General features: G+C 50.3%; 1 protein-coding gene across 5 annotated transcripts in view; it reads right to left on the reverse strand.

Moving 5' to 3' along the window:
- NR5A2 (nuclear receptor subfamily 5 group A member 2) overlaps positions 1-16,379 on the reverse strand; it is a 98,917-nt gene that overhangs the window by 36,116 nt on the left and 46,422 nt on the right. For all 5 annotated transcript variants that reach the window (XM_066379873.1, XM_066379868.1, XM_066379871.1 and 2 more), the window contains one exon: positions 1,831-1,950. In XM_066379873.1, the coding sequence (XP_066235970.1) occupies positions 1,831-1,950 (120 nt within the window). The remainder of the gene's footprint in view (positions 1-1,830; positions 1,951-16,379) is intronic.

The following is a 16,379-nucleotide window of genomic DNA, read 5'->3' on the forward strand; positions in this document are numbered from 1 at the left end:
TCCCATCCTTTTAATGCAGTTCCTCGCTGGCAGGGATGCGAGGAAGGGTTGGGGAGGCTAAGCCAGTGATTAGGCTCTGGAAATGGGTACATTTTCCCCTGCAAAGCCATGGGTCACGGGGGGAGGGGGCGGGGGGGGGGGGGGAACATGGCACACACACACACACAAATCTGAAAGGCCCATGGAGACTTTATTTTCTAACCTGGGAGCTTTTCTCCGGAGAGGCAGAGGGAGCAGGGACTGGGTAGTCACAGTGAGGCTGCCATTGATCCGTTTTGCAAAAAAAACAACAACATAAAACTCAGCAATAGTGTTTGCCTTCCCTTTGATTGGGGGGGGGGGGTAATTTATTTAATAACACAGCAAATGGCGTGGAGACAGCCTTTCATTTTCAGATCTGTGCTGCTGAGGTTTCATAGCACATAAACATTTATGGCCGGATGTAAAAGACCCCAGGGCCTGGGCAGCTAGAGCGTCTGAACCCTCCGGTGGTGCCTGGATAGGAACTGTGCCATCCACTAGCGGGACCATGGGGCCCCACGAGTTTAGTTTGCTAACACCTCAGTTATAGGATAGAGGGTAAGAAATAGGAGGACGTGCCCAAGTCCTGTAAGGTTGGACCTGGGTCCAATGGGTAGGCTCCCCTCCCCCCCAGATGATTCCCACAAGGCAGCGTTCATTCCTCCTCCACGTCTGTGTGCCATGTCACCTTCTCAGTAAGACCAACCCCAACCGGTCTGTTTGACATGGCGTGTGGGGGTCACGCTGCAGCCTATGCCCATGTCAGTGTCTGTTTACATGAGGACCCCTTTTTTATTCTATTTAACAGCACTCTGACCTCTGCCATGCTATAGGTTTCTGTATTAGGGTTATTTACTGTCAACTTCTCCCTGCTACAACCTTAATTTCCACAAGGGCACCCAGCATTCCCTGTTTTCTTCACTAATATATGCCAAAGTCCCGGTGTACGCTGTTCCATAAATATTTGTTGACAGAACAGATATGCATTCAGAAAGCATTCGGAACCAATGGCCATTTTTTTTTCTTTCCTTTTGAATGGCAGCCGGCTTGTGAAAACAAAACCTTCTGTCCCATCTCACAAGCTGACCACTGTGCCAAATACTCAGATTATAGGTGACATCTGACTCAGTCTCTTCCACCGACATGAATCCAAAATAGTAAGGATTCTACGATTTATATGGTTTTTCTAGTAGCTGATATGTGAGACAGTGTTGGTTGATTAAGGCAAAAGCTTGAAGGGAAAAAACCTGGGTCTAGCTGTTAATTTTTTTTTTTAAGAGAGATAGACAGACAGGGACAGACAGACAGGAAGGGAGAGAGATGAGAAGCATCAATTCTTCCTGTGGCTCCTTTGTTTTTCATTGGTTATTTCTCATTTCTCATATGTGCCTTGACCAAGGGGCAGAGCAAGTGACCCCTTGCTTAAGCCAGCAACCTTGGGCTCAAGTCAGTGACCTTGGGGTTTTGAACCTGGGACCTCAGCATCCCAGGTTGACGCTCTATCCACTGGACCACCACCTGGTCAGGCTAATTGTGAATTTTGACTTAACGATTGCTTTGACCCTGACCCTGCGGAGCCCAGCAGACTGGCTGCAGCTGTGTGTTTGCAATTGTGTCTGCTCGGCCAGGTTCCGCTGTGGCCACCAGAGCAGGGCCACTGTGCACCCGTCAGCTTCTCTCAGTTATCCACTGCTCATCTCCCCTTCACAACACAAGTACTTCTGACCTGGTCAAATCCCTGTCATTCTGAACAGGCTTATTTAATTAAAAAAATACTTTTTTTTTTTTTTTTTTGGTCTCGACACTCACTTGTTGCCCAGTAACCAGGAATATGCATCCTTCCTTCCCGTGAACCACCTGCCGGTAAATGTGGTCGAGAATCAGGAGCTCGCTCCAGCAGTTCTGAAGCAGCTTCATCTGGTCATCCACCTGTCAAAGACACAGAGGGAAAAAAGAAGAAAGACAGTTATTCACCCCGTTTCCATTTTTGTGTAGTTTTTGTACATAAGGGAGCTTTCTCGAAGCAGGGAGCTCTCCGCCCATGGCCACCAGAGTGGGGATGCTCAGAATTGGTGTTGTTACTGCTGGAAAAAAAAATCATTATTTTCATTTGGACAAATATATGCTGGTCCGCATAGAAATACTTAAGCTAAGTATGTCTAATCAATGAGCTGCTAGGAAGAGGTCCTCCATCATATTGGTCTCTCTATCGTTAATAGAGCTATTAGAGTTTGCTCGTGGGAGGCTTGGGTGCCCACCTGTCCTCGGTGGAAAGGACCCCAAATAGCTCATGTTTGTGCATCAAGAGGCTAATTGACCAAACCGAGGCTAAGGTAGACACAGATCCCCGCCAGCTGCCAACATGAGTGGGTTTATCTAGAGGACGGTTGAGGTGACGGCCCCAGCGGCTTTTGGAGATGAAGGCACCTGCCACCATCTGTCCTCCATGTCACAAACGATCGTCCACACCTGTGCTAGACTCAGAGCAGAGCCGTCTGGTCAGAAGGCTCACCTGCTGGTGCTTTAGGGCTCAGGCGAGTTTTCCACAAACTCTCTGAACTTGACTTTCCATATCTTAGAAATGGGTGAAGAATGGGCTTTCTCTCACAGGGCTTCCATGAGGCTGTGTCACAGGGTCAGGGGTGGGGGGTGTTTTAGCCGTGTTCTCTTTGCTCTGCAGGGAACCGCATGTGTTCATTACAGAAACATATCCGTTTCAAGGATAGTCCAGAGATCCGTGGTCTCAGTGTGTGTGTGTGGGGGGGGAGAGGGGGTTCTGGTCCATTACTATGGTGACGTGAAATGGTTGACTGCGTTCTGTCATGCATATCAGCCAGGGGCCTTCATGTTCCCAAAGGTGGTGGCTGTGTTTGGACATACCCTGTGTGTTTCTAAGAATAGCACCTGATGTGCCTTAGAAGTCAGCAGACCTGGTATCGGTCGGGTCTCAGAGAGGGTCCGTTTTATGCTTGGAAGTCTCCTCACTCAAGCTCTAGACCAGTGATTTTCAACCCTTTTTTTTCATGGCACAAACACACACTAATTACTAAGGTCAGTGCCCCTGACTAAATTCAACCATTTTCATCTCATGGCACAAATAAATTAGTTACTAAAGAAGAAGAGGTCAGGGCCCCTTTTTCTTTAGTAATTAGTTTATGAGTGCGTGAGAAACAAAGGTTGAAAATCACTGCTCTAGACCAGGGGTCTCAAACTCAACTCAGCATGTGGGCCGCAGAGCAAGATCACAGCCGTTTGGCGGGCCGCACTAGGTCTACAAAAGGCAACTGTTACGCAACACTTTTCTCACTGCAGTTGAAAACAACAAAAAAAAATCAGTACAACAAGCACAATCGTACATGCAGTTTACTCAGTGTCACAAAACAACCAGAAACTGTAGTTCGCATCACAACTGCTGTTAACTAAGCTAATATCTAGCTAGGATGCTAGAGAAATGAAAAATACAAGTAGGCCCCTAGGCTTACTTAATTTTATCCAAAATATTTTGAACGTTGTGGATTAGTCTGCGGGCCGCACAAAATTGTTCGGCGGGCCACGAGTTTGAGACCCCTGCTCTAGACTGTCTCCAAAGTGGAAGTTTATAAACCAAAATAATTCAACTCACTTTTAACTCATTCACTGTTGAGCGGCCATCCCATGGGACTCTGGGTGATGCTGGATGGTTCTTAGGGATGGTCCACTCACACAGCAGCAGTGACCTGCACCTGTGGTTACTTCTGTAAGTCCAGGGTACCACGACCGTGGTCAACCCTGAACTCAGAGTTAAGACAAGGGTTCCAGGCGCTGTTGTACCGCCTTCCCTGTGAGACGGTGGCCAAGCCACTACTCCTCTAAGCCTAGGTTTCTCACCTGCAAGTATGAGATTGTTCTTGTCGCAGGGAATGAGGTGGTGGATGGGCACCCCCCTTTGTAAGGTGTGAAACCATACAGAACAGAGGAGTATGTCACTGGTTCCATTTAGAAGGACAAAGGCAACCCTAGAGGTTGTCGAAGCTACAACTGGGCTCTGTGACCAGGAAACAGCACCAGAACATTTCTACCCGCCGGCCCATTCTGACCCAAAGAGTCTCATTCATTAAGTGAATGGATGGATAAGCCCCAGACCTGGGGAACATGGCGAGCGGGGGTTGGTGCCACCCCCTTTTCTGTGAAAATGCTTCTTGCGGGAGACAGGGTTCCCCTGAACACGACTCTGACCTCCACAGCGTTGTGGGGTTGTCACACGTCAGGCTGTGGGCAGCAGTGACAGGGTCCCACCTAATGCTTCTCAGCAAACAGCCGACGGGAATGGGGCCATGCATCTCAGCAGCTCACATGTCACAGCCCCTGGGGCAGGTTCCGAAACGTCTCTTAGATGCTGGGGCTGGTTTCAAAGCAAAATGCACTTGCTCCGTGGGTTCTAGCGTGTTCTCATGACAGAAAAGACCCTATTGGCATCAAACTTGAAATGTATCAACTCTGGTCCTGGCCAGTTGGCTCAGTGGTAGAGCGTCAGCCCGGCATGTGGAAGTCCTGGGTTTGGTTCCTGGCCTGAGCACACATGAGAAGCGCCCATCTGCTTCTCCACCCCTCCCCCTTCTCACCCTCTTCCCCTCCTGCAGCCATGGCTCCCTTGGAATGAGTTAGCCCTGGGTGCTAAGGATGGCTCCATGGCCTCCACCTGAGGTGCTAAAATAGCATGGTTGCCAAGCAGTGGAGCAATGCTCCAGATGGGCAGAGCATCGTCTGGTAGGGGGCTTGCTGGAGCACATGCAGGATTCTCTCTGCCTCCCTGCTTCTCACTTGAGAAAAAAAAAGAGAGAAAGAAATACATCAACTCTGAGATGTGAAGCTTAGGTTACTTGCCTACCTCTCTTTTCAGGGGAGCCTAAACCACTCTACGTGGTGACTGTATCCCCAGAAACAATGACCGTACAAGTTAATGTGGCACATAATTTCAAGATGGGGGAGGCGGGAATGGGGACACTTCAAGGTGCATTTGTGGACCCCTGGGGGGATGCCAGATTACGAACCTATTGACACAGCACGGACGTCTGGTTCCCATTTTGCAGGGAGAAAAGGGAAGTGACTGGAGGGGACCCGCTGGCCGTACAGACCAGGGAGAGGGGTGAGGGACTTTGACAGGGGGCCTGTTGCCTGGAAGCGCCCATGCATAGGGCTTCCTCGTGTCATGTATCGATGCCCCCCGAATTTCCTGAGGAATGTGACCCCGATACTTTCGACTGCCAGGTAGGAACTGCCTTGTCCTGGCCATCTTTTTCTAGGGAGCTGCTGTGAATATTCTTACAAGGGGCGATGGAGCATTCAGAATGAGAGTGGGGTACTTGGCTATTGATCCTTATTCCTGACTCTGTGTGTGAACAGAGACAGAGACAGAGAGAGACAGCCAGAGACAATTGCCCAGGAAGGAGGGGAGGTTCTGTTTTCCTAAAGCCTCTCTAGTTCCTTATGGGAGGCTGGACAGTTTCCGACTCCACTCGTGTCTATGTCCAGAGGCCACAGGAGGTGGACAGGACTCTAAAGCCTGCCCATGTCTGGGTCCCTCTGCTTCTCTGAAGGCTGCAGTCACAGGCAAACATGTTGGTGCCCACTGGACACTTGGTGTTTGGTTTTGGACTTGGTGGTGACCCTGTCCCTGTGTCTCCTTGGGTGTCTCCCCGAGGGTCTCTGATATGACCTCCTGTTTGCATGCATCCTGTAGCTGCACGGTCACCTATCTGCCACCCCTCAGGGCGGGGGTCCAATGGAGCTGTGGCTTGTGTGGCACCTACCCCAGCGCCTGGCAGCAGAAATGGGTGCATTCTATAAATGCTTGTGCAGCAACAGAACAGATGACGGGATTGCCTTCACGTCTCTGCTCTTCCCTGTGCATCTCTGGCTCCGATACCCCCACCCTGCCCTCGTGGGAGCAAGAAATGCTCCATGCTTGTAGGTGAGTGACCCTCTGTGCCTGGCAGTCCTGTGTGTGTGACCCTTCTGCACGACCCATGGGTCTGCACCCGCACATGGCCCGTGCTAAAGACTTCTTGACTGATGGTTGTTTTAACACCCCCTTCTGAGCCATTGATTCCTGGATTTAACACTCTCTGAGGGGAGTTTTCCAAGCCAACATTTCGCTTCATTATCTTCCATAATTGATCATGCCATATTTTATGTTATCTGGACCCTGGTGCGTACGCACCTTTGCCGGGCTTGGGGTGACTTGGTTTTTGTGCAGCTTTGAATAAATGGACTAGGGGAAATGTGGTGACCGACTTGTTCCTTATCTCGAGATAAGAAATGTCGGCAATTTTGAAAAAAAAATTTTTTCTTTTGAGAAACAGAGTTAGAGGTGTTACTGGGGTGGCCAGGTAAGGAAGGAAAGAGGAGAAAAATAATATAAGACTTTGGAGTACCTTTTCCAGGTGTGAATGCTGTCAAGAAACACTTCAGGGGGCTTCGGGAAAGGGGGACCAAGGGCACGCCGCTGCTCTGTGTACCCAAGCCTCTCGCTAGACCTTAGCCATAGGACCTCGTACCATTTTCACGTTATCAGCCATCATAAAAGGAAGGGCTTATCTCACAAACTGGGTTATTCATCGGAGAAACTATTTATACTGATGTTATAGATGAGCGTGTGAAGGAACACAAGCCTCATATTGTTACGGAGTCCAACCTCCCCGCCCCCTGCCACCCCCAGAAGGTTAATCATTAGAAACGTGTGCTTTCTCATAAGAACAGAGTGTTGGGCAAACACTTAGAGGAAGAAAAAAATGTGTAGCTCTCTCTCAAGCCCACATCTGACTGATCCAAAAAGTCTCTGGGTGCCCCCCTTCCTTATCCCTTCTAACTGTCCCGCTGCCGATCTGCGGTCCGACTTCCACTTTTGCTGGGGGCATGTCAAGGGGACAGCCTAGTTCACAGTGATTATACTTTAAGAGAGGATTTTTTTCCCCCAGGAAATGGTCTCCTGAGGGTGGGCTGGTCGTTTAAAGTGGTTTGAACCCATTTCTTAATTCTGGTCCTTGAGCCCTGTGTGCCTGGTCTTGGACAAGAAACTTGGTAGGAGATCGGAGACTCTCAGACACCATCTCTGCCTTCAGGGACAGGAGACAGACGTGTAAGTCCATTATTATCAGCTCAGGTGCACTGGAAGCCAGTAGCACTTTTCTCTGCTTTGCTTCTTGGCAGGGGTGGGGGTGGGGGGCGGGGGGAGGAATCCCGAGGGGCTCACGGAAGCTGCAGAGGAGGGTGTGATGGAGTGGGCTTGCATGTTGTAGAATCACGTAGTCAACTGTCTCTCAGTGGCTCCTGTTAGAAATCTTGGGACAAAGTGCTTAAAACACAATGTAAAAGATTCTTCAGAACCATTGCCCATAACATCCAGTTATTATGTTATTAACAAAAATTCCTGGAGAGGAATCACCCCCACATTCCCCCTTCCCTATCCCACCCCCATTTATTTTATACTTCTTTTTCTCACAATGGTGATATCACTAAAGGTCTATGCAGAAGCAATGAGGGGAAACTCAAACCAAAGACAAATAAAAAAATCAGCCTGGCAAGTCTAAATGAGAACCTGCTTGGGGCCGGGCGGGCCTCTGTCACTGTTTTTTATAGAGCACCCTGATGATTATCTGGAAACTGCTACAAAGTCCAAGAAAAAAAGAAAAAAAGGACTTCACATTAACAATGATTAAACAAGCATGGAAAACAATACTGTATAAGAGAAATAACAGCCAGGAAAGCTCCCCCCACCCGTCTATTGTCGGAATACCTGGGAGATTTATGGCCAGGTGTTCTTCCCCACTTGGAGATAACAGACGCAGGTTCCAGGGGACTTTAGGTCTGGGGGACTTTGCTGTTAACTTGTCTATTGACATTTAGGTTGGAACTGTGTGTCCTGGGCTCTTTCTAGGTCCCCCAGGCAGGAACACAGGGTGTTTCTCCCCCTGGGATCTAAACTCCCTTTGAGTGAGGGAAGCAGGAGGCGGAGGGGTTGAACTGTGTGGTTCCTGCCTGTTTCGTCCCCACAACCCTCCACTGCAGCGCTCACCGCCTAGGTCATGACCAACCATCGGGGACTCTAGGACTGAGACAGGCGGCTGCTCCGCCCCGTGGGCTAATGTGTCACATGTGCGGTCACTAGAGTGACCTGCTTCAGTCCTGCTATTCCGCTGGACACAAACTTCTCCTGAAATCCCTGTATCACCCTTCGAAGTTCTCTGCCCAAGCAGAGCTCCGGAACCAGTGTGTGCTGAGGCAGGGGCCCTGGTCTGTGTGCCCGCTGACCCTGCAGCCCCCGGGGCGGCCTGGGAGGTCACTAACCCAGCTGGTGGGGGCGGGGAGCATCTGTCCTACAGCTGATTTCCTTATTCTCCAGGGAAGAGGGCATCCCCTCAGCCCTGCCCCCGCCTCCTCCCGACTGGGTGTAAGATGATAGAACAGCGCTCAGGAAACGAACGGGATGAGATAGAAGTCGGCAGAGAGAGGAGACAGGAAACAGAACAGACCGGCCTCCACCTGTCACCCCTCAATCCAGAGACAGTGAGGCCACTCAGAGGGCCTGGGGGAACCACTGTAACCTGGGGACCCCCAGCAGGGACTCACAGCCACCCACGCATCATGGGGAGAGGGCTCAACAGATTCCGTGGAACAACCCAGGGACGGGTGTGATTTCTGTTAGAGGCCTCCCACCCCAAAGGATGCCATGTCCTTCCAAGGCATCAGGTTTTTCCTGTCCAGAGAGTGCGCATGCCTGGTAGACCTCACACCCAAGGGTGTAGAATTCAATATGACTTCTTGTAAATGGGTTGCTCATGTGAGCTATTCGATGTCTGCTTGCGTCATTTACATTCACATGAGATAATGGCGTAAGTGGCAACCTGGAGGCCTGGAGGTGAAACTGCACGGCATGTGTGAATGCTAACCATCCCTAGCGAGGTCTGTATCATCTCCAATCTCCAAACAACATAGGTAACAGCCAGTTTCTTCCTCATAGACCTGTAGCTGTGCATGCTGCATACCATGGAGTCGCTCTGACTCCGGTGACTCTGTGAATGAGAGATTATCCACCATGTGCTGTCCTCACAGCACCAGCTCAGCTCTGTGGACTCAGCCTGTGGCTTCTTTTATGGGGTCACTCCATAGGTGGTCTTCCTCCTTCCCCGCTGTTTTCCGTTTCTCCCAGAATTACCATCTTTCCAAACAACGCTGTCTTCTCATGACAGCTTCTGTGTTGTCCTTCTGCCTCCAGCGGCATTTCAGGCTTAATTTGCTCTGGGACCCACATGTTCATCTTCCTGGTCTCTGCAGAGTGGCCCTCCAACATCGTATTTCAAATGAATTGACCCCCCCCCCCACCCCATCAGCCTCTGTCACTGGCTTTCACATCTGTGCGTAGTAACTGGGAAGCCGCGGGAGTGGATGATCCCAGCCTCGGTCTCAAATGACACGTCAGAGCTCTCAGAGATCTTTCTTATTCGTCCCTTGCTGCCCTTCCGAGTCATGTGCTGAGAATTTGTTATATCGAAGGACAAACTCTACCCAGTTTTTTCTCTGCCTCTTACCCATGGTTCCCAAAGCTTCTTGTTGAAACACAAGTTCATGGTAAACGTATTTGGAGAGCAAATAGGAATTTCCACCCGGCGTCCTGGCAGCCTTTTCAAAGTCACGCCATGTGTGTTAGGTACAGAGAATGGATGAGGGGTCTCTGCCCCCCACAGGAGGTCCTCCACGTCCACACTGCCCCTAAGAGTAGCTTTCACAGGACGGTTCAGTCAGCGCATAGGGGAGATTCTGCCGTGAGATTGCTGTCTTTGGCAAAGTAACCAAGATAGTAGTTAACATGTTGATGGACCTCAGGGCTGGGCCAGCCCAGCGGAGCCCCGGATTTCGTGACACTGGTGTTAAAAACGAGGGTTTGTATGAGGGCGTGTTGTTGACTTGCCCACTGATGGGCATGTGCTAATTAACAATAAATCAAACAACACATTATTGGTGCTGGGTGCGAATGAGAGCCAGTTCTTTTGTCTGTCAACTACATGTGAATAAAAACACTAGTTCTGACCCTAAAGGAACTTACAAATGAACAAACAAGACATATAATTAGTGCCCAAGATAGCGTGTAAAATGTTTAACTCTGTGGAACGAATAATGAGACCACAGCTATCATTATCTAGTTCTCTTTACGTATGCATGTGTATATATACACACATCCTTAAAAAAAGATTTGAAGCAGTTTATATGGACCTACGATAAAAGAATGAAACAAATGAGGAAGTAGAAACAAAGGGACAATAAAGGGAGGGAAACAGTTAAGCCAAGAACAGGATCAGTCCCCCAAACAAGACACCTGCTACATGGTCATTAACCTTAATCTAAACAAACAAGAGAAGGCAAAATATGAGAGAAGCTAAAAATGACGAACAAGGAAAAATATTTCAGGACAAGGGAAAAAAAGTTGACAAATGAGAGAAAATATTTTAAGGTGGATTCATGGCACATATTTTCCAAAACTCCCTCCTGCTGGGCATTGTTTCGTTGATGACTGTGACCTGTTTCCTGTGCTCTTGTTTGGAAATCTCCTATGTGCGACTATAAAGCGGTGTGCCTCGCGTGTCCAACCACACAGATACTAACTGTTTAAGCAGTGGAAGTGCGGCCCTTGAAGCGCAACAGGTTTTCTTTTGGCTCAGTGGGAACGTCCGGAAAGCACATAAAATACAGTAGTCCTTTTTAGAACAGGGCAGTGGGGTGATGTTTGCAATCGGCAGTTTCCTGACGCTGCCTTAAAGGTCAGGATGCTGCCAGCCACAGACTTCCAGGTGTGCGGCAGGCACACCACCTGGATGTCAGTGATCAAGGCGTAAATTAAGGAAGGCTCAGGCCGCCCGGCACCTTAGGAGATGGACCCACAGCTGAAGTCCTTGGGACACCAAGGTGGAGAAGAAAAGGACAGGCCAGGGACACTGAGCACGCTCTGTGACTCCCGTTAGGTCTCAACACAACTCTTTCCATTGTTGACAGCTTTTCAGAGCCAGAAAAACAAAACAAAACAAAACAAAAACACATTTCTAGAGGCTGAAATGTCCTTGGGTCCCTTTTGGTCTGGCCGCTTCAATCAGGCAGTTGGCCAAAGGAAGAAGGAAAGAACCCGAGTAGCCTAAACATTGCTCACCAAAAATACAACCAGAAGGAGAGCAGAGGGTAAAGGCGTGGTTCCCGAGGATGGCGCGGTGGTGGGAACTCGCAGGGTACAGAGGCTCCTGGGAGAGGTCCTCTGCCCAGTTCCCCGGCAACAGTGCAGGACACGCCTTTTCCCGCCAGGTTGTGGTGCTAACTGGATGGTCCAGCTACACCGTCAGGGACACCTGGCAGTGGTGGCCACGGGGAACGGGGTTCCAGGAGTCCAAGGTTCGGGCCCCAAAGTACATGGTGGTTATTTTTAGGTAAACCACACAAATTTTTTGCTTGGTGATGGGATATCCCTGGATAGTGTATCCTGGGGAACAGCCATCCCAGTGCCCTAAACTCAGCGTGCTAACGACACTAACATCTCCTCCCTAACAGCCAGCCCCTAGAGCAGGGGTCCCCAAACTTTTTACACAGGGGGCCAGTTCACTGTCCCTCAGACCGTTGGAGGGCCGGACTATAAAAAAAACTATGAACAAATTCCTATGCACACTGCACATATCTTATTTTAAAGTAAAAAACAAAACGGGAACAAATACAATATTTAAAATAAAGAACAAGTAAATTTAAATCAACAAACTGACCAATATTTCAATGGGAACTATGCTCTTCTCACTGACCACCAATGAAAGAGGTGCCCTTCCAGAAGTGCGGCGGGGGCCGGATAAATGGCCTCAGGGGGCCGCATGTGGCCCGCGGGCCATAGTTTGGGGACCCCTGCCCTAGAGTCTTGGGTACTGCAGCCACTCTCTCCTTTTGTTGAAGTGAGGGCATCCCATTGTGGTCTATCCTGAATCCCACCCTGGTCCTGGGCTGGCCGTAGGTGCTTAATTAATATTTGGTGGATCCATGCTGAAAGCTCCTAGCCACACTTTAGTTCACCTGCTTCTCGGGACAGAAGAGAAGCGCCAGCCAGGTGGGCTGTGGGCTGTGATGTAACCCAAGTGACTTGGGGGCCAGAAGAGAACGGGGACCCAGGTGTAGTGGGCCCCAGCCCAAGGTGCTGCCCCTGTGCCTTTCCACAATCTTCTTATTTTTCCTCTGGATGTTTATTTTTTTTAAATATAGCATGGCCCTCAGTTTCTTCCTGTGAGGAAATATACGAACAGTAATTGGGTTTCTCCACTGGAGACATGATGGAGTTTGAGATCTGAGAAGTGAAGCCCCTTGGCTGCCAGGCAATAGAACCTCGGCGTCATCTGGGCGTAAGACCGAGACAGAGAGAGCTTCCCGGTTTGCAGAGGAAGACTACGGAGGCAGCTTGGGTGGAGGATGGATAAACGAAGACTTCACATGGACTGAACCCCTGGGGGGTGGGGGCTCGTGTATGCAGAAACTGAGGTAGGAATGAGGTTCTCCTGGGAGGACTAGGTCCAAGAAGAAGAAGGGGTCTGAAGAGAAAAGACTGCATCCTCTCCACAGTTTGAAAATCCACAGATCATTGTCCCCCACAGTCATCCTGACCCACAGAACAGAAGCCCCTGCAAGGGGAAGCCAGGTCGGGAAACGCGAGGTGTGTGTGGGTCCCATCTTCCTGACTGTGCCCATTGTAAAATGCGAGAAATACCCCCCAGGATTTAAGGAATGCTTTTCTAAGAAGGTGGTGGGGCACAGGGGGAGGCAAAGGAGTCTCAGAAGAAAAGGACAGACCAAGATGACTTGCTCATCTCCTTAGCCTCTGAGTTTCATGCAGTGGACAAACCCTTGATGTCCACGATGGAGTGTGTGGGCACTTCAGTCTCAGTACAGATCACGGGAAGGATGGGAGGGATCTGCAGGGGAAGGAGTTATCTACAAGCTCCCTGTGAACGCTATTCCCCAAGGGACTGTATTCTTCAGAGAGAGAGGGGGAGAAGGGGCCGTAGGGTCGTCTGTTTAGAGAAGTGGTTTTCAACCTTTCCAGCCACATGGCACACGTAAACTAATTACTAAGATTCGGCAGCACCCCCAAAATGTTTGTTATATGTTTTGCTGATCCAACCAAAAAAATAGGGATGACTGTGATGCATTCCCGTGGACAGTGTGATGCATTCCCATGGACAGCAGTTGTGGTGTTGGCTGGGAAGGGAGGTCAGTACCCCTGACTAAACAGTCAGTTGTTGCACACTTTAAAATTTCTCGCGGCACACGGGTGGGCAGTCGCCGGTGCACGGGCATCTCAGTGGCGCCACCACATGCACCGGTGTGTCTGGGCCCTATCTATGACTGTTGAGTGACAGGTTCTGTCCACCGAGAGAGCTGGTTGGCTGTTTTGTGGGAGTGCTTCGGTTCATTGCTTCCAACGAGGACGTAATTCAGCCAACTCATGAAGGCAATTAATTTTTTAATGGAGCTGACCACCCGTGTCCCAGTGTGCAGACAGCCACAGGCCTAGAGGTAGGTTATTACAACAGGCTGGTCACCCCGTGACTCTGTTTTCACATGGCTGGTCACACAATCAGCGCCCTGCCATGTCTGAGTGAGAGGTGTAGGCAGGGTCCTTGTCTCAATGACACTGGCCCTCGCCCGTAAGCCAGGAAGCAAAGCGTCCCCAGCTCCAACCTGTAGTGCTGCCCCTCTCAGTTCTTTATGACCCATTTAGGATGACTCCCTGACACACGATTATTTTTAAATTCTTTCTTGACTACGAGTCAGAACCTAGAAGGGGTTAAATGAGAATCGTAACTCACTCCACAGGACGATGTGCCTTAAAATGTCCCGCCAAAGCAGAATCTGGCCAGGTACTCAAGGTGAGCACCGTCCTGTCCTAGTCCCAAGCTCCGGTCAAGTTCGCCCGAACTGCCTGCTCATTTCCACGGGCAGTTGGACATGAGGGACCGCCCGAGCCCCTGGTGTGTCTCTGTGGTTTCATTGCTCAGGAGCTTAGGCAGAGCCTGCCCGAGGGGTAAGCATGCCCCTCCTCCTGACTGTGAGCACCTGCTTCACAAAGGTGAGGACCTGAGGCTCCCCACCTGTGGAGTCTTACAGAGATGAAAAGAGGCTGTTTTCACATGAAAAAGAGATATTGCTATTTGACATGTAAAGTGACATTTCCTAGGTGTGCGTTTTAGAAATACCCCTCCAAAAAATGGCATACGATTTGACTTTGGAAACGTCTGGCCTGTGTGTGCTTGACTCAGGCTGAAGGTTTGCTCTCTTTCTCAAGTCAAAATCCAGTGTGAAACCTGGCAAGAGGAAGCCTGGGACAAGTCTGCAGCGTGCAAAGCCAACGGCTTGCTGCGCTGGGCACAGCACCAAGCAGGGCTGGGTGAGTGTGAGGATGAACGGGAAAAAGCTGGCCCCCGAGCCAATCACCAAGAACCACGAACATCACAGGTGGAGGCCACCGTTTGCCCGAGATCCCTAGTTTCTCTCGAAAACCATGTCGGAGGCTTAGGGGGGCTCCGAGTCTGCATTTGTACTGTTGGAACCCAGAATCTATTCTTTTTTTTTAAAAAAAAAAAATGTTTTGCTTGTTGGTTGTTCATCCCTCACTCTGGAGTCACATGGCCCATTCCTTCAGGGAGGAAATGTGCACCGGCCAGCCCCCTCCTTCCTCGGAGTTTCTTTTTTTTTTTCTTTTTCTAAAGTGAGAAGTGGGGAGGCAGAGACACAGACTCCCACATGTGCCCAACTAGGATCCACCCGGCATGCCCACCAGGGGGTGATGCTCAGTCCATCTGGGGCGTCGCTCTGCTGCAATTGGAGCCATTCTAGTGCCTGAGGTGAGGCCATGGAGCCATCCTCAGTGCCCAGGCCAACTTTGCTCCAATGGAGCCTTGGCTGTAGGAGGGGAAGAGAGAGACAGAGAGGAAGGAGAGAGGGGGAAGGGTGGAGAAGCAGATGGGCACTTCTCTTATGTGCTCTGGCCGGGAATCAAACCCTGGACTACTACACTCTGGGCTGGCACTCTACCACTGAGCCAACCGGCCAGGGCCCCTTGGAGTTTCTTCAAGGGAAGACCCTGTGTACACAGCAGTGACAGCCTGTCCTGACAAGGAATAGGGGATGACTTCTGTGTCCTGAAGATCACACCCATAGCAGAAAAATGAACTGTGTTTGCGTCACATTAATGTTACACCCTAAAGCAAGCCACCAGCTCTCTCTCTCTAAACTTTCCTCCCCCCACGAGTAACCGGTAAACAAGGAGAAGTTCAGAACACTCGGAACCCACAGGGTGGCCTGTGTGTAGAAGGTGCGGTCCAGCACTTGCCGAGACCCATGGGCCCTGAGAGTTGCGGTCTCTGTTCACACAGGGGGGAGGGGACAAACCGGGTCAAGGCAGCTGTGCCAGTGAGCTGTGGGATCAATATGGTGAGGTATGGACATTGATCTCATCCTGCCGCATTAATGAGCTCCTCTCGTGACCTCTGCCTTGTGGTACAAAATCAGACTCCACCACAAACCACATTCTGGAGTGGGGAGACCTTTGGTCTCGGCTTGCTTTTAATAAAGTGCTTCACAGGGAGCCCTTGAAGGTGGCAATCAGAAACCACTGGCATCTTCTGTGCTGACACGGAGGTCCTGCAGAATTAGTTTATCACGTCTGAAGTTATGGGCAAGATGGCACAAATGCACATGTGTGACAAGGCGTGTTCTTTCACAGAGTGTGCAGCCTTTTGCACGTAAAGTACTGGTGCCTTTCTGAGCAGGAAGCCCCATGCATGGCTTCACCTCCTCCTCTTGTACGAGTCCAGGTAGGGACAGCTGTACCCCTGGTCTATGCTGTGCAAACATGCAGCCAACAGTGCACCTGGGACTGTGGGTCTTGTGTCAACGCAGGATCTGACTCGGCAGCTCTGGGGTTGGCCTTCAGCTCCTCCCACAAGCTGACTGGCGAAACTGGTGCTGATTAAATACGTCCCCCCAACCCCGTCTGAATAAAAAGCCCTAGAAAATTCCAGCAAACAGGCAGCCCCCACTCTGTAGGTGCCTGCATGTGCACACCCCACCATCTCATGCACGTGCGCATACAACAACATCTGAGGCAGAGAAATGTCACATGAGAATAATACACTGTGATGGCAAAGAGTAAGCTCTTGGGGATCAGACGGGGGTGATATAAACCAGGCTCCACCACGGAACATGACCTGAGCAAAGGACTTAACCCTGAGTCCTACCCCACCCCAGCTTTATTCAAATACCAAATAAATGTCGACCCCCCTCCATGTCATGCAAGGAGTTGACCG

The sequence above is a fragment of the Saccopteryx leptura genome, chromosome 1 (assembly GCF_036850995.1).
Source record: "Saccopteryx leptura isolate mSacLep1 chromosome 1, mSacLep1_pri_phased_curated, whole genome shotgun sequence".
Lineage (NCBI taxonomy): Eukaryota > Metazoa > Chordata > Mammalia > Chiroptera > Emballonuridae > Saccopteryx > Saccopteryx leptura.